Source organism: Microcaecilia unicolor, chromosome 8 (assembly GCF_901765095.1).
Source record: "Microcaecilia unicolor chromosome 8, aMicUni1.1, whole genome shotgun sequence".
Taxonomy (NCBI): Eukaryota; Metazoa; Chordata; class Amphibia; order Gymnophiona; family Siphonopidae; genus Microcaecilia; species Microcaecilia unicolor.
In genome coordinates, this window is record NC_044038.1 from 9,943,310 (window position 1) to 9,964,468 (window position 21,159).

The 21,159-nt window shown below is 46.3% G+C and overlaps 1 protein-coding gene across 1 annotated transcript; it reads right to left on the bottom strand.

Annotated features, from left to right (window-relative positions):
- Positions 1-242: 242 nt before the first annotated feature.
- On the bottom strand, positions 243-12,402 carry NT5M (5',3'-nucleotidase, mitochondrial). Its single transcript, XM_030212401.1, is given in 6 exon segments — positions 243-643; positions 2,504-2,618; positions 3,885-3,945; positions 6,542-6,642; positions 11,685-11,893; positions 11,896-12,402. Coding segments are annotated over 6 exon segments (723 nt in total). The 5' UTR covers positions 11,963-12,402; the 3' UTR covers positions 243-473.
- Between the last annotated feature and the right edge of the window lie 8,757 nt (positions 12,403-21,159).

Here is a 21,159-nt window from a genome sequence, read left to right on the forward strand (position 1 = left end):
AGAACTACACAGTGGCGTAGGAAGGGGGGGCGGGAGGAGCGGTCCGTCCCGGGTGCACGTGCTCGGGGGGGTGCCGGCCCCGCTGGTTCCCTGCTCTCTCTGCCCCGGAACAGGTTACTTCCCGTTCCGGGGCAGAGAGAGCAGGGAACCAGCGGGGCCGACGCAGCTCCGAGTGACGTGCACTCGGGGCGGATCGGCCCTCCCGCAGGTAAGAATGCGGTCTGGGGGGGGGGGGTGTGCACAGCGGCAACCTGCCCCGGGTGCCATTAGCCCTCGCTACAGCACTGGAGCTACAGCCCTCAGCCCCTTGAATTACTAGTTGATGGAACTGTGTCAGTGACTCAAGAATCCCATGGAAAAATTGTTTTCCTAGCAGGACAGCTCTTCCTGGAGACCTCAGCAGCATGCTTTCAGTTTTACTGTAGGTGAGGTAATGCAGGCGGGGGCGGATTCAGTAACTGAGGGACGTCCCTCTACAGAGGTTGGAGGGCAGTATGGCAGCACTGGGGCCGTTTGCTGTCCAGGATGGATTTCCAGTTATCACTCCACGAGGAAAGCCTCCGACAAGGGGGCTGCAGCTGCAAATGCTTGTTGTGGCATGCTGTGAAAAGGACATGCTCCCAGCTGGGGTTCGGTTCGGCCCCTGTGAGGAAAAGAGAGTCAAAATTACCACTTTCCCCTGGCAAGACCCAGGCATTCTCTGCACACTTATGGCCTCCTACTCATACGAGCACCTGGGTGGAGCCCTCTGCTGGTCACTCTTGCATAATCATCCTAGTGGAGGGCATTTAGCTCTGAACTAGAGATCTGCATGGGAATGGAGTTAGCGGGAATCCCGCAGGGATCGCTTCCAGGTCCACGGGACTCCCGCAGGGATGGACGCAGGTCCTGCGGGGTTCCTATAGAAGTGTAATACCAGGCCAGCCTACCTATCCTTTCCTTGTGCCATGGCAATTATAATTCATTATATATACGCTCAACTTCTCTGTTAATTTATCTCTAATGTATTCAGGTCTATATAATCAGACAGTCATATTATAATGAGTAATTGAATGCTCCCTTCACTATATGAAATAAGGGTGCCGTTGTTGACTTGAATGGCAATTATATTAGCACTAAAAAAATTAATGGATATGGTTGATAGTATTGAAATCCCCATAAGCACTGAGAAGGGGAGGTATCAACATGGGCTACTATTAAGTTGGGTTATTTTAGCACAGGGGATGGGCGGGGATGGAGGAGATTCCAGTGGGAATGGGTGGAGATGGGTTAGATTTCAGTGAGGATGCGCGGGAACGGGTGAAAATGTTTGTCCCCATGCAATTCTATATTCTGAACCTATTTCTGATGCTTTGGATTTTTGTATGTTATCTGGATTAAAAATTGGGTCTACATTGATGAAACTCAGGACCTTGGTTGAAGAGAACAAATCCTTCTGTGTACTTGTTAGACCAGCATTACGAGTTTTCTGTATACAGTGATACCTCGGTTTTCGTTGATAATCCGTCAAAAAACAATCAATGAAAACCGAAACAGACGAAAACCGAGGCAATTATTTCCATATGAATCAATGTAAATCCAATGAGCAGGAGAACGCATTGGGTTGCCCTTTGTTTTCGCAAAATTAGCAGCGAAAACCGAGGCATCCAACGAAATCCGAGACAAATTTTTCACCAACGATAACCGAAGTCAACGAAAACCGAGGTTTCACTGTACTCCTACAGCTCCTCAAACTCAAATGAAGTTCGTCACAGAACTGGACCAGTGACAGGTGCTGTGTGCTGTCATGTTGGAGAGAGGTTCTGTTCCCAGGTCAGGGTGGCACTCATGGCCTTTATAATGGAAAACGTCCGAGCCATTACTCAAAAGTGACATCTAGTGGTCAACCTGACATGCACATGTCCTGTGCTCTGAAGAGGGCCATAGTCTGTGGCCTCTGGCTGAGGATTGTTGCTGTGTTGAGGGGGGGGGGGGGGGGGGTTAGCTCTGGATACCTGCAAATGAAGTTCATGCTTCAGAATCCAGGAGAACAGGCATTCTCAAATCTATGCTTGAGATCCCCCAGTCAGTTGAATTTTCAGAATATCCACAGTGAATACACAAGGGATATAGTTGTATTCATGGGGTCTCCAGTGCATGTTATCCCCGACTTGCTGTTTGGGAAGCCCTGCAGTAAAACTGGATTCCTGACTGAGCTGGAAGCCCAAAGGACCACAGGGAAACTGCTGTGATGTTACACACAGGAAGTTACAGCACATTAAGCAACAGTGCTTCCCCTCATCAGGCCCTTTCTCCTTCCCCATCGCAGAACAGGCAGAAAATGATCTTACAAGTAAAATATTAGAGTCTACTTTCTGGCTCTTTTCTGATAGGTCAATTGCTCATTCCCTGTCGTTATATCCTTGTTACAAGGCTTACCTTCTGCTTCTTCAGTTTCCAGCACGACTGACGTACCAGAGATCTTGCACTCTAAATTCTCGCTCTGACCTTCAACCATCTTTACCTGTTATATCTAGCCGGTCGTCGATCAGCAGGTCAGCTGACACCACCGTCTTGTCTCTGGTCAATACAATGTGCTCCAGAAACTCCTGGCCAAAATGCTTCTCGACCCAAGCGTACTAGAAATGAAGGGGAGAGACAGAGTGAAAGAGGGGGTGAGTAGAGACTGGGTAACACAGAACCGGGGACTCCCCAGGGCATAATCTGGTATCTCAGGGAGAGTCACAGGCCCTGCTGTCACTACCAGTCCCTGCAGCGAACTTCCTCATTAGCTGTTAAGCAAGTGTTAGAAGTGAAAGTACTTCAGGACTGGGTTCCCCACCATTATCAGTCTACAGTAAATTTAAGTGAAGGGCTGCTGTGCGGGTGCCACACTGGTGTACAGTAGCAACTAGAGAATGACACAGGGACAGAGTTTGTTTCTGTCCCCACCCCCGTCCGTTCTGTCATCATCCCCACCCCATCCCCGCAGGTTCTGTTTCCGTCCCTGTCCCATCCCCACGGGCCTTGTCTCCATCCCCGCCCCATTCCCGCGGTCTGTCTCCGTCCCTGCCACGTCCCCGTGGGCTCTGTCCTTATCTGCAGAAGCCTCAAACACTTATGATTTTATATTTAAATCTTTTTATTAAAGTATAAAAAGGAACAATATGCTGTGCAACCGTTGTGTATAAATTACAAATAGAGAACAATAACAATAATGAACAACAATAATAACCCTCCTTCCCACCACCCTCTACCCTTCCAACCCCAACAATTGCTGACTTCTACTACCCCAAGAAATCCACCATGTTAAAATGTCCAGGGTTACAAAATACAACCAGTTCTGCATGCCCTAGAGGGGAGAAATACACCCTATGAAGCCCTGTTATGATTTTTTAATCTGTGGATGAATAAGAAGTCATCAACAATCTCAGGATCCAGTCTAGCTCTCCCGTCTTCCACAGTCCTTTCTGCAAAAGAAGATGTGCTGGTAGCAGGAATGTACAGGATCCCCCATGCAAATTTTGCTAGCTGTGGCCAACATATTTGCTTGTTTTTCCAAAAAATCAAAATATCGTTGTCTGCATCACTCAAACATAAATAACAGTCCAGTTCATTAACAGGTTTCAAAGTAGAAAATGACACAGGGACAAAGTTTGACTCATCCCCACCCTGTCCCCATGGACTCCGTCCTCATCCCCATCCCTGCTGTTACCGCGGGTCCCCGTGTCATTCTCTAGTAGGAAACTCAACATGAGAACCAGCAGCAGAGAAGGAAAGCATGCAAGGAGTGCGTATGTGTACAAAGATAAAAACAAGGCAGATCGGAAACACGCAAACAACTAAGAAAATGATTAAGGACGGAAACAGCTAAAGTACAGTTGTGTTAATCAGAGATCAGGTACCTTCTCAAAGGAACAGTATCGGTACTTCTTAATCGGACTGGTGCAGATGAAAACATCTGTGCTGCAGAGAAGAAAAGAAACTCAGAGAGGAGATTTTCATTTTATTCCAGGTTATTTACCTGTGATACACTGTACACCGTATTCTCCACTCCGAGACCACCACAGTCAACATATGTACACACACTCTCAGCACGCATATACCGTACTTAGCATATGTAATAATACACTCAGCACACATATACAGTACACGTATACACACACACTCAGCACACGTATACACTACTCAGCATGTGTGCGCACTCTCAGCACATACACAGTACACATGTACACACACACTCAGCATGTATATAGAACTCATCATGTGTACACTCTCAGCACATACACAGTACACATGTGTACACATACTCTCAGCACACATATACAGTACTCATCATGTGTACACACACTCTCAGCACATGTATATAGTACTCATCATGTGCACACACTCAGCATATACACAGTACACGTGTACACACACAGCACATAGTACTCATGTGTACACTCTCAGCACATACACAGTACACGTGTACACATACTCTCAGCACACATATACAGTACTCATGTGTACACACACTCTCAGCACGCATGTACAGTACTTAGCATGTGTAAGAATACACTCAGCACACGTATACAGTACTCAGCATGTGTACACACTCAGCACATACACAGTATACGTGTACACACACTCAGCACATGTATACAGTAATCATGTGTACACGCACTCAGCACATACACAGAACACGTGTACACACACACAGCACATGTATATAGTACTCATGTGTACACACACTCAGCACATACACAGTACACGTGTACACACACACAGCACATAGTACTCATGTGTACACACTCTCAGCACATACACAGTACACATGTGTATACACACTCTCAGCACATATACAGTACTCATGTGTACACACACTCAGCACATGTATATAGTACTCATCATGTGTACACACTCTCAGCACATGCACAAGTCACGGGCTGCACCTTGGTAAAGGAGATCCCTGGTCACTTGGAGATCAATTTCTAAGAATCACTGAGTGGTGAGAATAATTGTGTAATTATCTGTAATTTATAGACAAGACTAACTGGCTACATTTTCAGCTCAGAAATTCAACTGAATGTAGTCTGTCAAAATTTTGACTGGCTAATTTTAGGATGAGTATTTGCATGGCAGAGGATTTCCGTCTAAACACCAGTTAACACTAAAAATCAGCACTAATGTCCCAAGCCGTAACACCCCCTACCCTCACCCCCACATACAGAAATGCTGACCTTACTTCTCTGGCTAAATTTGTACACATTATGAATTTAGGAGGTTAAACATAGCCCGTCCTTGTGAGGGAAACCTTTCTAACAGGAGAAGTTTAACCTTCTAATTCTCAAAGTTAAACCTTTAGAAAATCAACTATTTGATCATGTCCCAAGGTATTTCTTTATTTTGCTGAGTTAAAGGAATTCCAGAAAATAAATACAGCTGGTGAGGCTGCTTCTAGGGTCAAAGGTAAAAAGCAAAATGATAGAAAAATATAAGGCACTTTAAAAAAATCACCTATTCGAATCTTCAAGGCCTAACTAAGCAACAGAGGCCAGAACATTCTGTGTGGTTTACTGTAAACTGAAGTAACACAGCTTTGTGTTTGGGGAGCCTGGGGGTAGCATTTACTATGCCAGACTCCCTAGTTAAGTGAGGCCATGTGAGTTAACCCAGTACAACCCGCTGGGTGTTTTTATTAAGTAAGATAATCACAACAGGAACCAGACTGACATCAGACTCCACACACTCTGGCTTAAGAAACGAGATTCATTCTCGTCATGAGTAGAGAGGTGTGGTAGCCGTCATGGTATGCGCTAAACTAACCAATTTGGAGAAATTGTCCCCGACACCTTCTGTTTACTCCTGGGAAAATTCTGCTCCAAATAATAATGGGCCCGATATTCAGCCAATGACGACTGGCGTTTTTTCTGGCCGCCAGCCGGCATTACACATGGAAATTCAGTGCTGGACTAAGTCCAGGCACCAGCGTTGAATTTCTGGGTTTGCGGAGCCATTTAACCCATAGCCAGTTAAAAGGGTGGGTGGGTCTTTTACTAAGGTGTGCTAACGGATTTAGCACACGCTAATGATTAGCATGCACTAAATGCTAAAACGCCCATTATATTCCTCATACGAGAGGAGTTCCATCCCCTTTATTATTTTGGTCGCTCTTCTTTGAACCTTTTCTAATTCTGCTATCTCTTTTTTGATATACGGCGACCAGAACTGAACGCAAGGTGCGGAACGCACCATGGAGCAATAGGGAAATACCTTCTGAACCCGCATATTTTTATTTATTTATTTATTTTTTGTTACATTTGTACCCTGCGCTTTCCCACTCATGGCAGGCTCAATGCAGCTTACACAGGGCAATGGAGGGTTAAGTGACTTGCCCAGAGTCACAAGGAGCTGCCTGTGCCTGAAGTGGGAATTGAACTCAGTTCCCCAGGACCAGAGTCCACCACTCTAACCACTAGGCCACTCCTCCATATAAACTGCCTTGGGCAAAAAGGTGTGAGCTAAATCCAGTACAGATACAAATTTAGTCCAGATAAATAGATTTTAGCGACAGACTTACTTCTCTAGATTAGCCATGTGCTTTACAGCTTCCACTGCCCCTGGAAGAGGGTCCAGATCAATGAAGAAATTCTTGGATTCCCAGATGCTGATTGCTTTCTCCTGCCAGGGAAAACAGGGTTACTTTGAAGCATTCCTGGTTGCTCTCTTCCCCTCCCGGTGGTTTCCTGTGATTCCGCATCCACAGCAATTGCTGCTGAATTTCATATTCACTGCCAAATCTCCAGAAACCAAAAGCAGTGCTACTGACCCTTCCTGCTGCCAGGTGCTGGTCAGCCAGCTGCAGACATCTTCCCAACTCTGGCTGCTGCCTATGACACTACCTACCTCACTAACTTCTCTGAACCTCACAGACTTCCTCTGTCTCCTGGCCCCAGCCCCCCACCCCACCACAAATCGTCCTTCTCCAACTTGCCTGGAGTCCTCAGTCACTACAGACTTCCTTCCCCTTCCTCCAGGCTCTCCCAAGCTGGCACAATCTTCCTCCTGCTCTCCCCTCTTTAACATCTGCTGAAAACTTCCCCACTCTGTGATAGAGATATGAGAGGAGAAGGGTTGACGGAGTGGGAGGGATGGGATCACAGAAAAGGGGACATATGGAAGTGTGTGAAAGAGGAAAGGCACCTGAGATGGGGTAAGGTAACAGAAGGGAGGAGAAAGGAAACAGGAGACAAAGGAAAAGCAAAATTCAGAAAAGTGAAAACTGAACTGGAAAAGGGAGAGAACAAATGATTTACACACATGCTGGGACATTGTGATATGCACAGACACTGGAATCCACTAGGGCTGTCACCCAATCAATATTTTATCCAACACTGCCATGGGGACAGGGCTGCAGATTGGTTTGTTTGGCCCCTGTATCCAAAAGGAGATTCTGCTGTCTCTGCCCGAGTCTACACATTTTCAAGGTTATCAATAGAAATCAAACAAAATAAAACATGGAAAAGAAAATAAGATGATACCTTTTTTATTGGACATAACTTAATACATTTCTTGATTAGCTTTCGAAGGTTGCCCTTCTTCCTCAGATCGGAAATAAGCAAATGTGCTAGCTGACAGTGTATATAAGTGAAAACATTCAAGCATTACTATGACAGTAAAATAGATACCATTGGAGATTCTACATGGAATGTTGCTACTATTGGAGATTCTACATGGAATGTTGCTATTCCACTAGCAACATTCCATGTAGAAGGCTGCGCAGGCTTCTGTTTCTGTGAGTCTGACGTGCAGGACGTCAGACTCACAGAAGCAGAAGCCTGCGCGGCCACATTGGTGATCTACAAGGGCCGACTTCTACATGGAATGTTGCTAGTGGAATAGCAACATTCCATGTAGAATCAATAGAAATCAAACAAAATAAAACACGGAAAAGAAAATAAGATGATACCTTTTTTATTGGACATAACTTAATACATTTCTTGATTAGCTTTCGAAGGTTGCCCTTCTTCCTCAGATCGGAAATAAGCAAATGTGGTAGCAGATAGTATATATAAGAGAAACATCAAAGCATTACTTTGACAGTCTGACAGAGTGGGAGGGTGGGGGAATGCATGGGGACATCAAAGCATTTCATTGATATTCTAACAGGATGGGTGTTGGTAGGTGAGAGGAGGGTGCTTATTTGCTTATTTCCGATCTGAGGAAGAAGGGCAACCTTCGAAAGCTAATCAAGAAATGTATTAAGTTATGTCCAATAAAAAAGGTATCATCTTATTTTCTTTTCCGTGTTTTATTTTGTTTGATTTCTATTGATTCTACATGGAATGTTGCTATTCCACTAGCAACATTCCATGTAGAAGTCGGCCCTTGTAGATCACCAATGTGGCCGCGCAGGCTTCTGCTTCTGTGAGTCTGACGTCCTGCACGTACGTGCAGGACGTCAGACTCACAGAAACAGAAGCCTGCGCAGCCTTCTACATGGAATGTTGCTAGTGGAATAGCAACATTCCATGTGGAATCTCCAATAGTAGCAACATTCCATGTAGAATCTCCAATAGTATCTATTTTATTTTTGTTACATTTGTACCCTGCGCTTTCCCACTCATGGCAGGCTCAATGCGGCTTACATGGGGCAATGGAGGGTTAAGTGACTTGCCCAGAGTCACAAGGAGCTGCCTGTGCCTGAAATGGGAATCGAACTCAGTTCCTCAGGACCAAAGTCCACCACCCTAACCACTAGGCCACTCCTCCACTGTTGCTACTATTTGAGATTCTACATGGAATGTTGCTATTCCACTAGCAACATTCCATGTAGAAGTCGGCCCTTGCAGATCACCAATGTGGCCGCACAGGCTTCTGCTTCTGTGAGTCTGACGTCCTGCACGTACGTGCAGGACGTCAGACTCACAGAAACAGAAGCCTGCGCAGCCTTCTACATGGAATGTTGCTAGTGGAATAGCAACATTCCATGCAGAATCTCCAATAGTAGCAACATTCCATGTAGAATCTCCAATGGTATCTATTTTACTGTCATAGTAATGCTTGAATGTTTTCACTTATATACACTGTCAGCTAGCACATTTGCTTATTTCCGATCTGAGGAAGAAGGGCAACCTTCGAAAGCTAATCAAGAAATGTATTAAGTTATGTCCAATAAAAAAGGTATCATCTTATTTTCTTTTCCGTGTTTTATTTTGTTTAATTTCTATTGATAACCTTTAAGAGTGGACTAACACGGCTACCACACCTCTCTACACATTTTCAATAAACTGTTTTTTTTATTGTAGAAGCATCATACACGACAGTGGAGAAAGATCATTCATCGCATCCAGTCTGATCAGTTAATTACAGAACTTGCATCCTGCCAACATCCAAAAATGATCTACAGAGCTGCCATTACTAGAAGTCTCTCATATAACCTTCCTGACAGATCCATCTAGGTCACTCCTTCTCAACCCAGTCTTCGGGCAAGGAGGCAGGGCAAATTTACCTCATATATATTCATTCTACATGTACTCTGAAAACTCGGCTGGGTGTGCCCCGAGGGCTGGGTTGAGAAGCATTGGTCTAGGCGACAACCAGCGTATCTGCTGGGACTCCTTGCCAACTGCTGAACATGCAGCTTGAGAGGCAGACCCAGGCTGAAGCTGGAGAAACGCAACAACTGTATTAAGATGGGACTCAACACGGCCCGTGTTTCAGTGACACTGCCTGCGTCAGGGGTCAGTATCAGCTAATTCCACAGCTTAGACAAAACGGTGTACGTAGGATTGTAAATATACTCATCACGCTGAAATTTCATCGTCCCTCGTTTGCTGAATGGTTGTACTATGTATTTAGTGCATGTCTAAATTGTGGACTTAGCTAAGGCTGACCCCTGACGCAGGCACTGTCCCCGAAATACGGGCCGTGTCGAGCCCCATCTGAATAAAGTTATTGCACTTCACCAACTTCTGCCTGGACCTGTCACCTTGTGTTTGCTTCTTACTGGGGAAATGGTTGTCACGGTGTATTTTGCTAAACTGCATTTATTTCTCAATAAACATTGACTAACAAAAAAAAAAAATAAAAGAAAAAGTGACATGGCATCGTGCTTTTAGGTTTCCGCAGCTGGTGTTACGGTTCTTGCAGCTGTGTCCAAGGCCGTGATGGAAGTTTCAGCCACCTTGCAAGATGGCTAAAACCTCTACAGGAATTGTGATGATGCTCAGCCTGAAATACTGGGACTCCAGTTCCAATGGACCTGGCTTCTGAGTGGTGCCAAGAAACAGCCCTGAAGACTTCATGACCACCGAGAGAAAACATGGGAAAAAATAGATGGCAAAGTGGAAAACTATAGCAATGAGCAGCTCTTAATCAGCTTAGTGAGTCAATATGGCAGATCTTGAAGGCCCTTTTCAATTGCCACATCCTGCTACCTGCTCCTTGGCACTGACCATCTCCACAGAACCTGCAAACCAGGGCCAGAATTAAGAAGGTGCTGTCAGGGCAAGTGTCCTGGGCTTCCCAAGGCTCAGGAGTCCCAAGCTTGCTAGAAGCTGAAGGAAGCTTTGAGGTCTCCTCCCAAAAATTTCGCTCTGGGCCCCAGCATGTCTAACAGCATATTAGGATTTTTTTTGGCTACCCCATTACTCCCACAAACCCTTCTTGATCTCTTGTCATCTCCCTCCCCTGCCCTCACCATTGCTTGGGCTACTGCTAGATCAGGGGTGGGCAACCATAGTCCTCGAGGATCACAGCCCAGTTGGGTTTTCAAGATTTCCACAATGAGTATGCAAATCAATTTCATACATGTTCATTAGGGAAATCTGGGTTGTAGCTTAAGGCCCGTGGTTGCCCCTGCCCCCTCTCCCCTCTCCCCTCCTGGTCATCGCCCTCATTGCTTGGGCTACTGTCGGAGCAGGATGCTGGGCTTGATGGACCCTTGGTCTTTTCCCAGTATGGCGGTGCTTATGTACTTATGCTAGGTCAGGGGTGGGCAACCATAGTCCTCGAGGATCACAACCAGGGGTGTGCTGGTAAATTTTTAACAACAGGCTCTTTCTCTGGACGTAGGCAGCTCTGCAGTTGGAAGGGCCAGGGGTGGCCGGGGGGGGGGGGGGAGCAACACTTGCCTCTCTCTCCTCCCTCCCTTCGTGTGGGCACGCTAGGCATACCTTTGCTGGCAGCCAATAAATGGACCCTCACCACTTCCAACGTCTTGCTCTGAGCAGCATGCTGGAACTTCTCTCACATGCTGGAGAAGTCCCAGCCTGCTGCCCAGAGCTGGAAACAAGGAGCGGGGAGCAGCAGTAGTCTATTTACTTGGCTGGCAGGGCTCAGCATCCCCACAAGCAAAGTAAAAGAGAATTCAGCAGGGGGCCCAAGCCCACATTTTGGGAGCCAGTTGTTAAAGTAGCCATGGAGGGCCCTACTTTAACAACCGGCTCCCAAAAGTCTTAAAAACTTAACAACCGCTCTTGCTAGCCTGTGAGAGCCTGCTCCAGCACACCACTGATCACAACCCAGTTGGGTTTTCAAGATTTCCACAATGAGTATGCAAATCAATTTCATACATGTACATTAGGGAAATCTGGGTTGTAGCTTTAGAAATGCTAAATAGTAGTAGTAGTAGTAGCTTGAGGATCGTGGTTGCCCCTGCCCCCCTCCCCCCCAGGTGATTCCACTATTAACATGATGTAATAATCAATGTTACAACTTACACAGAGCTCCGGTCTCAGCTGGCCGTACTGCTCGGAAACCCAGAAGCCTCTTCGATCCTCCAGGGGGATGTAGGGGTCATCGGGATACCTGGATCTATAGTTCCTAAGGAAACCCCCCTCGAAATCGGCCAGCACCCCATCCATATCCACCAGCACACGCAGACGTCTGGATTTTGCAATGAATGACCTGAGCCTGCAGTGCTGAACCACCCTGAGCTCACTGCCGTGAACGTGCATCTCTTCCTAGATCCGTGCAACATTCTGCTTAATACAATCATGATTGCGATTCTACCAAGATCTATATTTAAAAAATATATATACGTCTATCTTGCAGGCCGACAAAATCAAAGGCTCTCGGCTTTCATTTTAACTACCCTGGGGGGCAACATTGTTACAGTTTCCACCATAGCTTTTATCTGGAAGGTGCCTTTTTTTGATCAGACCGAAAAATGCCATCCTTTTCGCTCTTTATAGGCAGTGCAGCGCCCGATCGCCCCGGGAGGCAGCCCTGCGCCATCAAGAAAACGAACAATCCGAAAGCACGAAACGAAACCCCCCGCTGCGCTGGTCCACGCGGAAGCGCCGCAATTTAACACTGCGCCTAAATCAGCCTGGCATCGCGCCTTCTCCCTTCCCTGCTCTGCGATCGGCAGCCGGCGCCGGGCTTGAAGGACGATCGGGGAGCTCGCCAGCAGCCAGGGCACGGCAGGCTCCGTCTCCTCCCCCTTCCCAAGTACGACGAGCTGCGCCAGTTGCTCCGCCACACAAACATAGCGACGGGACTGTTCCTGCCTTAAAGCTGCAGGACTCCGTAGGAGGGGAGGAGGGGGCAAAGCTACGAGTGACGGCAGCCCACCCGAGACGTCTGCTAGTGCTGTAACCTGAACTGGCTTAAAAAAAAAAAGTCAAGCATGGGGCAAGAACTTTAGAAGATGGGCTGGATCTGAAATAACCACCCAAACCCACTGGCCGTTGGTGTTATTAATAAGAGCTGCTGGGACAGACCGAAGGTCTATCAGGACCACCCAGTATCCTATTTCCAACAGTGGCCAATCAAGGTCACAAGGACCTGGCAGAAACCCAAACAGTAGCAACATTCCATGTAGAACCCCAAAGAGTAGCAAGATTCTAGAATTCTAAAGAATAACAAGATTCCATACAGAATTTCAAAGCGTAGCAAGATTCCATTTAGAATCCCAAGTACATAAGTGTTGCCATACTGGGACAGAGCAAAGGTCCATCAAGCCCAGCATCCTGTTTCCAACAGTGGCCAATCCAGGTCACAAGTACCTGGCAGAAACCCAAAGAGTAGCAACATTCCATGTAGAACCCCAAACAGTAGCAAGATTCTAGAATTCTAAGGAATAAGATTCCATGCAGAATTTCAAAGTGTAGCAACATTCCATGTAGAACCCCAAAGAGTAGCAAGATTCTAGAATTCTAAGGAATAACAAGATTCCATACAGAATTTCAAAGAGTAGCAAGATTCCATTTAGAATCCCAAGTACATAAGTGTTGCCATACTGGGACAGACTGTCCGACAGAGCAAAGGTCCATCAAGCCCAGCATCCTGTTTCCAACAGTGGCCAATCCAGGTCACAAGGACCTGGCAGAAACCCAAACAGTAGCAACATTCCATGTAGAACCCCAAAGAGTAGCAAGATTCTAGAATTCTAAAGAATAACAAGATTCCATACAGAATTTCAAAGCGTAGCAAGATTCCATTTAGAATCCCAAGTACATAAGTGTTGCCATACTGGGACAGAGCAAAGGTCCATCAAGACCAGCATCCTGTTTCCAACAGTGGCCAATCCAGGGCACAAATACCTGGCACAAACCCAAATAGTAGCAACATTCCATGTAGAACCCCAAAGAGTAGCAAGATTCTAGAATTCTAAAGAATAACAAGATTCCATGCAGAATTTCAACGTGTAGCAACATTCCATGTAGAATCCCAAAGAGTAGCAAGATTTCATTCAGAATCCCAAGTACATAAGTACATAAGCGTTGCCATACTGGGACAGACTGAAGGTCCATCAAGCCCAGCATCCTGTTTCCAACAGTGGCCAATCCAGGTCACAAGGACCTGGCAAAATCCCAGAACAGTCAAACAGATTTTATGCTGGTGACTTGGGTTCGATTCCCACTGCAGCTCCTTGTGATCTTGGGTGTCACATTGCCCCAGGTACAAAAACTGAGGGTTTTTTTACTAAAGGGTTGCCGCATAGCAACCCGGAACTACCAGTGGCCCAAATTGTCCGCCGGCGGTAGTTCCGGCTTGAGCGCATGCCATTTCCGGAAGGGCTAAGAGCTAACTTAGTTGGGCCCTTCCATGGCACGGCACTCCACAGCCCCCCCCCCCCCCTGAGATATTTAAAAAAGCCCACATCAACATCTCACCTTCCCGGCATCTGCCCGTCCGTCGCTGAACCCCATCCCTTCCTGGTGTACCTTACAGGTGTCTCCGGCGCCTGCAGTGATTCAATTATTGCTGTCTGTGCTGGTACTGCAGGCTTCCATCGGCCGGGTCCCGCCCTGGGTGGGCCTGAGCCAAGAATGGGTGGGCCTGTGCCCACCCGGGTCCACCTGTTTCTACTCCACTGCTGCCCAGTTACGGCCAGGTTGCTGCGGAAGCCTTTATTGCCACCTCAATTGGTGGCACTAAGCGCACCCCCACCCCACCCCGGCATGGCCATGTGATTAGAATAATCTTACTGCATGGCCGTGTCTTTTTTAGGGGCTTTTTACCCACCAGTACTGCAGGGTCTTTTTTGCCACAGTTTGGTAAAAGGACCCCTTAGATTATAATAATAATAATTATTATTATTATTTATTGCATTTGTACCCCACATTTTCCCACCTCTTTGCAGGCTCAATGTGGCTTACAAGCACCTGTTATGGCATCGCCATTCCAGGAGATAGATACAATTGATGTTAGAAAAAGATTCTGGATGAGGAAAGAACAAAAGGTCTAAGCAGAGTTATAGAAAGATCAATATCGGAATAGGGTGAAGTGGTGAGGTGTTGTAATGAGCTATGGATTCCAATTGTAGGCCTTATTGAAGAAATAGGTTTTCAAAGATTTACGAAAGTTCATTATATCGTTAATCGTTTTCAGGTCAGTTGGTAGTGCATTCCATAGCTGCGTACTCATGTAGGAGAAGCTGGTCGCGTGTGATAGGTTTATTTTAGTCCTTTGCAGTTGGGGAAGTGCAGGTTAAGGAATTTGCGGGCTGATCTTTTAGCATTTCTGGGAGGCAGGTCTACGAGGTTTAGCATGTAGCTTGGGGCTTCTCCGTGGATGATTTTATGAACAATCGTGCAGATCTTGAACGCGATACGTTGTTTGAGTGGGAGCCAGTGAAGTTTTTCTCGTAGAGGTTTCGCACTTTCATATTTTGTTTTGCCGAATATGAGTCTGGCTGCGGTATTCTGGGCTGTTTGAAGTTTCTTGATTGTCTATTCTTTGCAGCCAACGTATAGTGCGTTGCAGTAGTCCAGGTGACTTAGCACCATTGACTGTACCCTCTAGGGACAAAGTACCTGCTTGTAATGTGTACAGCGCTGCATATTTATTTATTAGGATTTATTTACCACCTTTTTGAAGGAATTCACTCAAGGCGGTGTACAGTAAGAATAGATCAAACATGAGCAATAGGCAATTAGAGAAGTAAAAATATTCAAACAACAATACAAAGTATGGCTACTTGCAATGACAACACAATACATAATAGAACATTATAATTGGTAGTGAAGGGTAAGGCAAAGTTGTAACATATAGATGAGTAAGAAAGTAGGAAGAATTTGAAAGTAAGGCGATTGATTTGAAGAAAGTTGCACGTGAGGGTCAGAGAGATGGTTAAATATTATCTCATCTAGGGTAGAAGTGGATAAGCATGTCCCGCTGTAGTATGTGCAGCCCGAGTCAATCCTTGTGTGTGAGTGAGACTAACAAGTTAGTTACTTCTTCCGTTAAAGGCTTGGTTGAAGAGCCAACCTTTCAACTGCTTCCTAGTATGTCTAGTAGCGCTATAAAGTGGCAGTGGGAGGGGGGGGTCGAGAGGGTCATTGGCAGGGGGGTCCAGGGCCAAATCTACGGGGGCCCAGGCCCCCGTGGCCCCACGTAGCTACACCACTGGCGGTGACCAGAACTGCACACAGTGTTCAAAGTGCGGTCGCACCATGGAGTGATACAAAGGCATAAAGGGGACCTCACTGCACGTCAAAAACATGCGCTGACCCTTTACTGCACGTGGACAGAGTGGCTGTGGACAGACTGGGAACCCCACAGACACAGTCAGGGTGCAGTGTAATCAAAGGGAAACTTTATTGTTGAACAGACAACAAAATAGTCCGTTTCTGTTGCAGACTCAGGGCTTAACATGGCAACAATCACATTAACAATGGTTTCTCGTCGGCAGCGAATGGGCTGTGTCAGCATTAGCCCAAGGAAACTGCTAGAGTGGCTTAGTAAACAGGGATGTTTATCTGACATGGCGTGGGGTGGGGTGGGCAGGGTTTAATAAGCAGGACTGAAGCAATATTGGGAAGCTTTGTTGTTTCAGCTTTCTTCAAAGATACAGTTGCCAAGCATCAGGAGCAAAAGAGGTGTTTCTCTAATGCTACTCAATTTCAATTAAAACAAAAACAGTTTCATCCTGAGTGACGTAGAATGAGTAGAAGTAAATCAATTTTTTACTCGTTCCAAAAGTACAAAGACTAGAGGACACTGGAGGAAGTTACATGGAAATATTTTTAAAACAAATAGGAGGAAATATTTTTTCACTCAACGAATAGTTAAGCTCTAGAACTCTTTGTTGGAGGATGTGGTAACGGCGGTTAGCGTATCTGGGTTTAAAAAAAGGTTTGGACAAATTCCTGGAGGAAAAGTCCATAGTCTGCTATTGAGACAGGCATGGGAAGCAAGTGCTTGCCCTGGGATTTGTAGTATGGAATGTCGCTGTTCTTTGAGATTCTGCATGGAATCTTGTCACTCTTTAGGATTCCAGAATCTTGCTCTTCTTTGGCATTCTACATGGAATGTTGCTACTCTGAGATTCTGCATGGAATCTTGTCACTCTTTAGGATTCCAGAATCTTGCTATTCTTTGGGGTTCTATGTGGAATGTTGCCACAATTTGGGTTTCTGCCAGGTACTTGTGACCTGGCTTGGCCACTGTTTGAAAAATAGGATACTGGGCTAGATGGACCATTGGTCTGACCCGGTATGTGGCTACTCTTATGTTATTTTTCCTTGGGATCTCAAATTGTGAATTCCAGTGAAGGGGGCTTAGATGTGGCTATTCCAGTGGATAGTTTTGACCTGTCAGGTTTGTGTTGTTTTTAAAATTTCTTTGGATAGTATTACAGCTTGAGCTACCTTCCTGGTTTACCTATTCTCAGGAGCTAAGGTAAAGATCTAGAATCTCCTTTACTAAACCGTGCTAGTGATTCCCAGCGTGGCAAATGCAATGCAGGAATCGTTAGTGTGCTTTAGTAAAGAGGCTGTTAATTTGACAACAAGTTTACTGCTAAATGTGTTAAAGTGTTTTGTGGTAATTTGCCTGTCAGTGTGCACTAATTGTGCGGAGGAGTAGCCTAGTGGTTAGTGCAGTAGACTTTGATCCTGGGGAACTGAGTTCAATTCCCACTGCAGCTCCTTTTGACTCTGGGCAAGTCACTTAACCCTCCATTGCCCCTGGTACAAAATAAGTACCTGAATATATGTAAACCGCTTTGAATGTAGTTGCAAAAACCCCAGAAAGGCGGTATATCAAGTCCCATTTCCCTTTCCCCCTTTCCCTTATGACATCACAATATCAGAAGTGAGCCAAGTATCATTGTGACATCACTGATGAGGTTGGCTCTTATTGGTGGAATGAGTGGAGGAGTAGCCTAGTGGTTAGTGCAGCGGACTGTGATCCTGGGGAACTGAGTTCAATTCCCACTGCAGCTCCTGGTGACTCTGAGTAAGTCACTTAACCCTCCATTGCCCCTGGTACAAAATAAGTACCTATAGTTGCAAAAACCACAGAAAGGCGGTATATCAAGTCCCATTTCCCTTTCCCCCTTTCCCTTATGACATCACAATATCAGAAGTGAGCCAAGTATTGGGCAATCAAGCCATTGTGACATCACTGATAAGGTTGGCTCTTATTGGTGGAATGAGTGGACGAGTAGCCTAGTGGTTAGTGCAGTGGACTTTGATCCTGGGGAACTGAGTTTCATTCCCACTGCAGCTCCTTGTGACTCTGGGCAAGTCACTTAACCCTCCATTGCCCCTGGCAGTGGCGTAGCCAGACCTGAGATTTTGGGTGGGCCCAGAGCTAATATGGGTGGGCACGCACTGTCTATATAAGTATGAGTAGTGTCTCTTGGGATCCTACAAAAATAATGCCTTAGAATTCACTTGATGCCTAACAGCTGCCCTGCATCAGTATAACCACATACATACTTAATGGAAAATGTGATATTTTTAAATATAATTACATTATCCCACAATCTCTCCACTGCAAAATGCTATACACAAACTTGTGCAAAAACACAATCATATCCTTACTAAACCATAACAGCACTAATTCCAAGGACAGGACGAGCTACAACCTTATGCTTGAAAAGGCAGAACTGTAATTACACTAGGCTCTAAAACACCAATACACTACCTCGTGAAAAAAAAAAAGCCAAACAAAAAGAGCTGCGAATACTGCACCTTGATTACACATGAAAAACACATGACACAACAGACATGACACGAGGAACTAGAAAGCAAAAAATATGAAGGCAAAATACTGAACTGGAAAGTTAATTCAAGAAGTCAGACTCAGCATGCAGCAATACCAGAAAAATTGAAACTTACATGCAAAATATCACAGATGCACATTTCAAAAATCTGACATATTCCAATTAATAAATTCTGAATAAAATACTTTTTTCTACCTTTGTTGTCCGATCTATTCGCTTTGGTCCCAGTGTCTTCTGTTTTATACAGTGTCTTCTTTCCATTTGATATTTTTTCTCTCACCATGTCCACCATCCTCCTGTGTCCTGTCTACCATCTGTAGCCCTGTCCCTATCCTTCCTCGAGTTTCAGTATCTGCCCTCAACGTGCTCCAAACCAGCCCTTAAACTCAGCAGTTTTCCCTCCATCCATATCTAGCATTTCTCCTCACTCCCCTCCATCCATGTGCTTCTACTTCCTCTGTCTTCCCTCCCCTCCATCCTTGTCCAACATTTTTCCTTCTCTTCCCTGCCCTCCACTCCATCCATGTCCAGCATTTCCCTCCCCTCCATCCATGCGCATCTCCTCCCTGACTTCTCTCCCCTCCCTCCATCCATCCAGCAATTCTCCTCTCTCCCCTGCCCTCCCCTCCATCCATCCATGTCCAGCAACTCTCCATTCTCCCCTGCCCTCTCCTCCATCCATTCATCCATCCATACCCAGCAAATTTCCTCTGTCCCCTTTCCCCTCCATCCATCCATCCATGTCCAGCAATTTTCCTCCTTCCCCTGCCCTCCGCTACATGTCCAGCAATTTCTATTCTCTCCCCTGCCCTCCTCTCCATCCATCCATGTCCAGCAACTCTCCATTCTCCCCTGCCTTCTCCTCCATCCATCTCCAGCAAATTTCCTCTCTCCCCTGCCCCCTCCATCAATCCCTGTTGTCCGGCAATTATCCTCTCTCCCCTGCCCATCCTGTTTCTTTCAATACCCTTCCCCATTCTATCCGGCATCTCCCCCGCCCCCACCCTCAAAAGAACAACAATGTGGATGCAGCAACTCACAGGTTTGCTTGCCCTGTGTTTTGAGTGAACGGTGACGGCTGCGCGGGGGAGTGGAAACCAAATCGTTTCCTTCCTTGCAATGGACTAGATGGGCGGGCTGGCTGGCTCACTTACACACACTCCACTCCCGAAGTTGCAGCGTAAAAGCAGCGAGCCAGTCTTGACTCCGTCCTTCACTTCCTGCCCTCTCTCTGCGCCGTCCCGCCTTCCTCTGATGTCATTTCCTTTTGGGCGGGCGGGACGCTGAGAGGGCAGGAAGCGAAGGACGGAGTCCAGACTGGCTCGCTGCTTGCACGCCCGCTCGCTGCTGCGGGCAAAAAACTAAATTGTCGTCGTCATCGTGGAAGGTGAGGGTCACAAAAGACTGGGCGGGCCTGGGTCCACCCAGGCCCACCCGTAGCTCCGCCCCTGGCCCCTGGTACAAAATAAGTACCTGAATATATGTAAACTGCTTTGAATGTAGTTGCAAAAACCTCAGAATGGCGGTATATCAAGTCCCATTTCCCTTTCCCTATTTGAGATTCTACATGGAATGCTGCTACTATTGGAGATTATAGATGGAATGTTGCTACTATTGAGATTCTGTTGCTACTATTTGAGATTCTACATGTAGAAGCCTGCCCTTGCAGATCAGCAATGCGGCCGCGCAGGCTTCTGTTTCTGTACGTGCAGGACGTCAGACTCACAGAAACAGAAGCCTGCGCAGCCACAAGGGCAGGCTTCTACATGGAATGTTGCTAGTGGAGGAGTAGCCTAGTGGTTAGTGCAGCAGATTCTGATTTTGGGGAACTGGGTTAGATTCCCACTGCAGCTCCCTGTGACTCTGGGCAAGTCACTTAACCCTCCATTGCCCCAGGTACAAAATAAGTACCTGAATATATGTAAACCGCTTTGAATGTAGTTGCAAATACCTCAGAAAGGCGGTATATCAAGTCCAAGTTCCCTTTCCCTTAAGACATCACAATATCAGATGTGAGCCAAGTATCGGGCAGCCATTGTGACATCACTGATGAGGTTGGCTCTTATTGGTTGAATGAGTGGAGGAGTAGCCTAGTGGTTAGTGCAGTGGACTTTGATCCTGGGGAACTGAGTTTGATTCCCACTGCAGCTCCTTGTGACTCTGGGCAAGTCACTTAACCCTCTATTGCCCCTGGTACAAAATAAGTACCTGAATATATGTAAACCGCTTTGAATGTAGTTGCAAAAACCTCAGAAAGGTGGTATATCAAGTCCCATTCCCCCCCCCCCCCCAATTGTGCATTTTTTTTTTCAGGAGGGGATGTGCCATGGGCAGGGAATGGACATGGAGGTGTTATCCAACTAGCGCGTTCTGGATAATGTGAACAATGCAGGAGCCCTTAGCGCCTCCTAAATAGCTAGTTGGCGCATGTTGGACACTTACCGCCTGGTTAGCGTGTGAGACCTTACCGCTAAGCCAATGGGTGGTGTTAAGATCTCAGGCCGAAAGTGGACGTGCGCTGGTTTTCATTTTGCGACACATTCATTTTTTGGCGCAATAAAAAAAAAATCCCTTTTTTCCAGGCACTCTCAGGAAATGGACCAGTGCGCGTGCAAAACACATGCCTACACCAGTGTAGGCCACTTTTGGGCATGCGTTAGTTAAAGGGCCCCTGTATTAGTTGTGGGCTTATTATTGTGAACAAGGGTTCTGCATATTTATTTCCTCTTGTTGAT